The sequence below is a fragment of the Magallana gigas genome, chromosome 5 (genome assembly GCF_963853765.1).
Source record: "Magallana gigas chromosome 5, xbMagGiga1.1, whole genome shotgun sequence".
Lineage (NCBI taxonomy): Eukaryota > Metazoa > Mollusca > Bivalvia > Ostreida > Ostreidae > Magallana > Magallana gigas.
This window is the reverse complement of record NC_088857.1, coordinates 30,035,334-30,043,791: the sequence shown is the minus strand read 5'-3', so window position 1 is coordinate 30,043,791 and position 8,458 is coordinate 30,035,334. Positions and strand designations below refer to the sequence as shown.

Genomic DNA, 8,458 nt, shown 5'->3' with positions numbered 1-8,458 from the left:
ATGAAAATGTTCGAAAGATATGGTTGATTGCCATCTTTATCTGACGGTCCAAAATTAAATAAATATATCAGTGTATCTTTTTTAAGCAACCAATGCCTTTATTGAGTTTATCATATTAAAATTTTTAAGATCTTTGCCCTGATGGAGTCTACTGGATTGGTCTAAACGATATTTCAAATGAGGGCATCTTTTTATGGGTTGCTACTTCAACGGTAAGCGGTTTGCTAATGAATTGATTGCAAGCATGTTTGAATTATCTACAATGGAGTTTATGCAAAAAACATATGTTTATGCGATAACACCTATTAAAAATTTTGAATATGTTTACAACTGCACAGCAAGTCTCTTACTCAAATTGGAACCCAGGAGAGCCGAATGATTCAGGGGGCGAAGATTGTGTGCATCTTTTGGAAAGTACTCATACGTGGAATGATTTGAATTGCGCACGGAATCACTCTTATATATGCCAGAAAGGTTACATCAATATTTTTTTTATTTATGATATTCTGTTGCTATCAAAACCATCAATGTTATCACTTAAAATTGTACCTTTACTAGCCTACATTTATATCGTTTATATGAAAATAAAGAGTAGCTGTGTGTTCCTGCAGAACTTTATGTATTATGAACGTCCGGTTCAACCAAACGTTTTGTCTACGCAACGCAGCTTTGTTAAGAGAGAGCGTGTTTGGTTGAACAAGACAAATTATAAAAATCTTGATTTAAGTATAATAATAATTAAGTACAAGTAAAATAATGTATTGTTAGTTTTAATCTTAATCGCTTTCAAAAACGATCTATTTTATATTTTTTTTTTGCTTAATTTATCGTGTACGTAATTATGTCATTATCTGAAATCATCTAACTAAAAAGACAGTATGCAATTTCAAGTATCAGCTATGAGATCCTTTAGCATTCTATACACGCTTTGATATATGGGAAACACATCAGAATATTAGGGTGATGTACACACCTTGTCAACTTAGTGCATGTTTCGTGCAATGCAAAAACTAATTTTTTTTCATAAATCATTTGGCCAAAAAAACAAATGAATTGCTGTCGGTTTTTTTAATTCTTGGGTCTACTTTGTATGATTTGAAAGAGTAACTTTAATGATAACAAAGTTGAAAATTTCCCGCTAAAACTATTTTCTTACTTAACAAAAAATTAAATACACTAGTTGATACAATGTTTAAGGATTTATCATTTGATTATGGTTGTTATTTTCATATGTATCTTCTCTTTTATTCGAAATACACTTTAACAACATATTACAAATTTCAGATCTTGATGAGTGTTTCAGTTCTCCATGTGTACATGGTGTTTGTACAAATCAGTTATACTCTTACACATGTGATTGTCAGCCAGGATATACCGGGACAAACTGTGAAACAGGTAACTGAATATAGTTCATTATTACTCTACTACGACTCCATACAAAATACGTAAGATCAAATTATTTATATTAAACAGTAGTGTAAGTTTATTTTTTTAACCTAACGAAGATTTGCTTTTTAAAATCAGATTAATTAATGACATTTAATTTTTTAATAATTTTTATTAGATGTAAACGAATGTCAGAGTTCACCGTGTATCCATGGTAACTGCAGTGACCTTGTAAATGAGTATAGATGTCAGTGTTTCCCTGGATATGAAGGTCTTCAATGTCAAATAGGTACTGAATTCAACACATCAGAAATTATGAAATTTCTTACGCAACAAAAATATTCAATTAAATTGCTCATAAAAGCAATGCTTGTATTAAAAGTTATTTCTTTTTTATATTTAGAAATGAAATATTCAAATTAAGTTTAAGAATTGGGTTTTTTTAATGTTAGATATAGATGAATGTCAAAGTTCGCCATGTATCCATGGTAACTGCAGTGACCTTGTAAATGAGTATAGATGTCAGTGTTTCCCTGGATATGAAGGACTTCAATGTCAAACAGGTACTGAATATTTATAACAGCTATAACAGAACAAATCTGTTCATAATGCATTATCATGATATGTATTATTCACTTTGTAAATAAAAAACGAACATTATCTTTTCAACTTGCACAGATGAGTTGCTAGTATTTTGGCAAGGCCTTAAAACACAGCTTTATTTAGCTTACGATGGATAAATATAATCTATAAACAATATTGTTTTTCTCCATTACTAAACATCTTTGAATAAGGTTTTTAATGCTAACAACTTTTTTTTGTTTTTCGAACCTTTTTTGTGTTAGTGTAGAAAATGATTTATGGCTACATTTTTGCTCTGCAGTTGAAGTAAACGAGTGTCAGATTTGACCGTGTATCTATTGAATTTTTCAATAATTTTTTAAATAGATGTCAGTTTATTCTTTGATATTTTAAGGATTTTATAATCAATAAAAACAGAAGAACAGTTCAAACAAAATTGTTTAAAATGCATTTAAAACCCAAACATTGAGATGAAGGGCATGTTTAAGATATAGACGAATGCTTGAGCTCTCCGTGTCAACAAGGTACCTGTATTGACAAAATCAATTCTTATATGTGCCACTGTTCACCTGGATACACCGGTGTACACTGTGAAACAGGTCAGAGCAGAGCAAAAATATTGTTTAAAATATTCTCTTATAAGAATATTTTATGTTATATATTATATTATAATAATATAATTATGAAGAAACTTTTATCCTGCAATAGCAATAGCAATAAAGAAACATAACTATATAAACGTTTTTCTTGCAATTTAGTTTTGAGTAAGAGAAAACAAAAAACATATTTAAAAGAACATTTTTCTCAGTTGGAAACTAGATCATCAGAATAACATGTTGTTTCTTAAACCTTAAGGTATATTCAGTTTCAATGAAAACGCGTTGTACATGTATATCTTATTTGGTTTCTATCCATTAGATGTAAATGAATGTTTGAGCTCACCTTGTGGACATGGCAGCTGCATTGACAAAGTCAACTCATTTGTTTGTGAATGTACATTTGGATACAAAGGAATTTCTTGTGACGAATGTAAGAATATCACCACAATTTATTGAAAATTTATACAAATATCAATAAAGAAATCGTTTACATAACAATAAGAAAAATATTGGGGTTTTTTGCAAAATAAAACAAAACAGAAAATGCTACAGTATGAATACATGTACAGTCATCCTCTATTTTCTTTTTAATTGGAATCAAATTGAATATCTTATTTTTGGTTTCAGTTAATACACTATTGCTGCTTGTCCTTTTAACTTTCCTCCCAATCATCATGTTAATTTTCTCTTTTTATCTGAGCAAAAGGATAAAACATAACAAGTAAGTTTTGATCTTTATCGTTAAATGATAATATTTTGTTACAATAACTTAGATTTTCATTTAATCAAGAATGAGATTACAAGTTTTGCACTTATTTATGTTTTGCAGAGTAGAAGACGTAGCCATTTTTGTGTTCCCAGATATTTTACGCGGGGAATCCAAACCAAAATTGGTGTTTCAAAAATAAAAAGAAATGAGCCCCAAAGATTTTTTTGTTTCCATCATTAATTCATAATCGAAAGAATTTAGTAGGCAGAACATTTTAACTTGTAAAGTTAAGTGTCCGCTGATAAAGGATCAAACTTGTCGTCATACATCCCATGCATATTAAATATATTTAACGCTGACATGAATTAATAAATACGCGTTATTTCCCTGTTATCTTCTACTGACGCCATATCAGTTTTGGGGTGTTACACTCATCGCTACATACCCCTTATGTAAGACCGAGAGCACTATTCATGCTTCATCGCATTCAGGTGTAGCATTTCACCCGAACACGCCATATTGGACAAATAAATTTGTATGATGCATTTTGAAGTAATCATCTTCCCAAGTCAAGGGTTTCTGATCCGCTCTGCTCTACATAAACACTTGACTGAATAGGCAGAGTTTGACGGGGTTAGAAACCTCGCACGCTGGTTGGTGTCATACAAGTTTGCATGATCCAATAAGAAACGTTGTTTCAATAATGATGTTAATTGTGAATTGATCAATGTTGAACCGTTCCCAAATAAATTTGAGACGGACTAGTAAGTATTTGACTTACTGATATCGGTTTTTAGTCCGAGTGAATCCATATTTTCTACGAATTTGATTTTGTTCATGGGAGCAGCCATATTGCTATACTGTTTCTGTTTATAAAGCATTCTCTGATTGGTCAGAACAAGAGGTCACAAAGGTTTAAAAATGAGTACTCTCACTAGATGGCGTAATCGTTAACCCCCATATGTGCTGTCTTTTCGGTCAAGGGTTTATGTAGAGCAGAGCGGATCAGAAACCCTTGACTTGGGAAGATGGTAGTAATATGACAACCACTGCACTAGTAAGGCACATCCGATGGGAACAAAACAAAAACAGACTGAAATCCAGGCATACATGTCTAAAAATATGTGATCACTGTAGAATGTTTCCTGTGTCGCAACGTTTATCGTCGTTCATGCGCAAACCACACACTGCAGCAGATCGTGCAGTGACGAATTGGACTTTGAAACACGGGGTGTTTTTGTAGAAATTCATAAAAAAAAATATGTTTCGTTAGTTTTATTTTTTTTTGGGGGGGGGGGGTATACTATAACTTACCTACTTTGCTGGATGTTATAGGACCGGCGTCTGCAATACGATGTTGGCTATATGCACTCTGTATGAACGACACGCGTGTTCAATGTGCACGGGAAGTAAGGCAGCACAACGTGTATCTGTGCAAGATAACGGTACTTGAAAAAAAATATCAACAAATTCGCTGAAATCAATGTGGTCAGTTCTTTGAAATCCCAAGTGGAAGTGCTCACTGAAGATGTCCAATCTGTAAAAACCAATTCTAACGACCTAGAATCCAATATGAGATCGTAGGAAATATTTTTGATTCGGTAAAAGTCATAGCAGATTCGAACACAGTTGCAATCGCAGAGAACCGAAAAAACATTGGCAAGTGCGCTCAGCTTCAGAAAACAACAGACCCTAACGTAAGGAAAGAGCTATTCGAAATGCGTGAAGTAAATTCAAACTTACAAGAAAGCATTATTGACCTGAAATCCCGATCCATGCAGGACAATCTTGTGTTTTCTGGAATTCATGAAGAACGGGGAGAGAACACAGAGGAGATTTTACAAGAATTCATCAAAAGGAAATTCGGCATTGACTACGACGTTAGCTTTGAACGGGTGCATCGCATGGGAAAGTGGTCTGAGCATAACCTATACCCCAGGAACATTGTGGCTAAGTTCACCTACTTCAAAGAGAGAGAGATGATCCGGACGCGTGCCCCTCAGAAATTAAAGGGGTCTAATGTGTGGGTCAACGAGCAATTCCCGCCAGAAATGAGGAAAGGAGGAAGAAACTGTACCCGATCATGAGATTAGCGAAGAGGGATGGAAAGCGTGTGCGACTGGTCAAAGATTTGTTATACGTCAACGGAGAGTTATATGACCCAGAAAAGGACGTATCCATCCAACCGGAACGCCTGCCTTACTCCCGAGTAGTAAACACTGGTAGCCGCCAACTGCAGAAAAGACCGCGCCACGGATCAACGCCTGACCGGGTCAGATAGGGACGCGTGGAAGATCAGACAACAAAGACTTTAAGTTTCCTATCCCTTAACGTCTGCGGACTCAGGAAAAAAATACAATATCCTGATTTTGTTACTTTTGTTTGTAAATACGATATTTTATGCTTAACTGAAACGAAAACCGACAATACTGATGTTATTAATATTCCAGGTTTTGTTGTATATTTGAAAAATAGATTTGACATTGCAAAGGTAAAATCGGGAGGAATTATCTTAGCAGTAAGAGAAAATTTGGTTAAATATATTAAAGTTTTAACATCTGAATGCGAGTATGTATTTTGGTTTAACTTATTCAGAAACTTATCTAACAGTTCCTCAGATATATTGTTTGGAATTACATATGTCCCTCCAGAAAATACTAGATACTCGTCCAGCGACTGTTTTACTGACATAGAACAAGAAATGTTGAATAGGTTAAAAACAGGTTAATATATTGTTGGACTCAAATATTTCACTTGAAAGGTTAAGTTGTGATGATCACTGTAATAACTTTGGATACAAATTGATTGAACTGTGTAAGAATAACAATCTCTTCATTGTCAACGGTAGACTCGGAGAGAACCGGTTAACTTGTAAAGATAGAAGTACTGTAGATTATGTATTATGTAATGCTTCTTTGTTGCAGTCAGTTGAAGGCTTTTTTATTCACGATTTTTGCAACTTATACTCCGATGTTCACAGTCTAATCACTTTTGAGCTTTTAGATCAATTACCAATAGAGAAACAATCAAGTAGCCAATCAGCCGAAAAAGTCGATTCAAATTTATTCATTTGGGAGTCTGGAAAAGCTACAGAATTTGCACATAATATCAGTAGCGATAAATTAAACGAAATTGTCTTGAAATATTGAATACTTACAAGGTAAACCCATTGTAGAACAGTTCGATATAGACAACATCACTAGTGAAGTCTGTAATATTTTTATTGCTTCAGCAGGAAAGACATTAAAAAAATGAAACTCCCCCAAAGAAAAGACAAAACGATGTTAATAAACCATGGTTCAATAAAACTTGTCGCACAGCCAGAAGAAAATTGCACATTGCAAAACGTTTATATAATAAAGAAAAATCAAATGAAACTTTTAATAATCTTAAAATGTATGGCAAAGAGTACAATAAAACATTGGATAAAGCATCAAGGACTACAATAATAGTATTTCAGACAAGCTTAAGGAACTCCATAAAGGGAAACCTAAAGAATACTGGGATATTTTAAAAAGTACCAATAAGAAAGACAAAACTAGTGTAAATATTGATTTAATGTATGAGTTTATGAAAAAACAAACGAAGGCACCGTTGAAGACCAAAAGATAGATATAAACATAAACTTAGATAATAATACACTTCTTAATCAGTCTATAACTTGTGAAGAAATTAGGAATGCTGTAAAAAATCAAAAAACAATAAAGCGCCTGGCGGTGACCATGTTATCAACGAATATATTAAGACAACTATGGAAACCTTCTTATCCTTATATGTAAACTTTTTCAATTTGGTTTTTGATAGTGGCCTAGTCCCAGACGATTGGCTATTAGGAATAATTCAGCCAATTTACATAGGCAAGGGCGATAGGAGTCAACCTGAAAATTATAGACCTATTACATTACTCAGTTGTTTAGGAAAACTTTTTACTAGTATAATATGTGACCGTTTAAACACCTTTGCTAACGAAATACACTTAATCAATGAAGCGCTAACAGGTTTTAGAAAAGGTTATTGTACATCAGATAATATATTTGTTATTGATTTTCTCTGTAAATATGCACTAAACAATAAGAGGAAACTATTCTGTGCTTTCATTGATTTTAAGCAAGCTTTTGATACAGTTTGGCGAGATGGACTATATATAGACGAAAGTTCTTAAAAGTGGGATAGATGGAAAATGTTTGAGATTATTATTAACATGTACAAGGGTATTAAATCAAAGGTAAAAATTGGTCAACGTTTATCAGATTTTTTTACGTGTAACATAGGTGTAAGACAAGAGAAAATTTGTCACCATTTTTATTTTCTCTTTTTATTAACGATTTGGAAGATTATTTATTAAGAAACCAGATAGAGGGTTTTACTTGTCCTTCTCATCAAATACAGGATGATTTATTTGCTATGGTGAAACTCTGTCTACTTTTTCATGCCGATGACACTGTCTTGATATCTGAATCTGCGTCTGATTTACAAAAGTCATTAGATGTGTTTGCAAATTATTGTGTATATGGAAACTTAATATCAATATAGCCAAAACAAAGATCCTAATTTTTTCAAAAGGTGCAATGTCAAAGCGTAAATTTTTGTATAAAGGAGTAACTATTGAAAACGTAAAATCATTTTGCTATTTGGGTATTGTTTTATCAAGAAGTGGAAAATTTAATAATGCTAAAAAACATTTAGTAGAACAAGCGTCAAAGGCATTATAAGGTGTTTTACGAAAAATACGTTATTTTAGCCTACCAATTAATTGTCAGTTAGACCTATTTGACAAGGTCATTAACCCAATTTTACTTTACTCGTGCGAAGTGTGGGGTTACGAAAATTTAGATATTATTGTAAAGGTACATTTAAAATTTTTGAAATTTATTCCTAATCTTAAATCTAGTACAAATTGTATGGTGTATGGAGAAACTGGAATGTATCCATTGTCACTCTTTGTTAAAATTAAAATGATAATGTACTGGGCAAAAGTTTTGACAGCCCACGATTGTAAACTCACTAATGTAATCTATTGTCATTTTTATAGATGTTACAAAAATGGATCTTTTATACATCCATGGATAAAATGTATACATGATATACTCAACTCGTGCGGGTTGTCTTATATATGGGAAAATCAAACAATGTGTAGCTATAACTTAAGTCAATAGTTAAAGAAGTATTACAAAATCAATGT

General features: G+C 32.8%; 1 protein-coding gene across 1 annotated transcript; it reads left to right on the top strand.

The window, feature by feature from the left end:
- Nucleotides 1–245: 245 nt before the first annotated feature.
- Nucleotides 246–8,135, top strand: LOC136275678 (fibropellin-3-like). Its single transcript, XM_066085345.1, has 8 exons — nucleotides 246–474; nucleotides 1,285–1,395; nucleotides 1,565–1,675; nucleotides 1,839–1,949; nucleotides 2,457–2,567; nucleotides 2,887–2,997; nucleotides 3,195–3,288; nucleotides 3,397–8,135. The coding sequence occupies exons 1-8, from the start codon at nucleotides 321–323 to the stop codon at nucleotides 3,473–3,475; spliced, it is 882 nt and encodes a 293-aa protein (XP_065941417.1). The 5' UTR covers nucleotides 246–320; the 3' UTR covers nucleotides 3,476–8,135.
- Nucleotides 8,136–8,458: the final 323 nt, after the last annotated feature.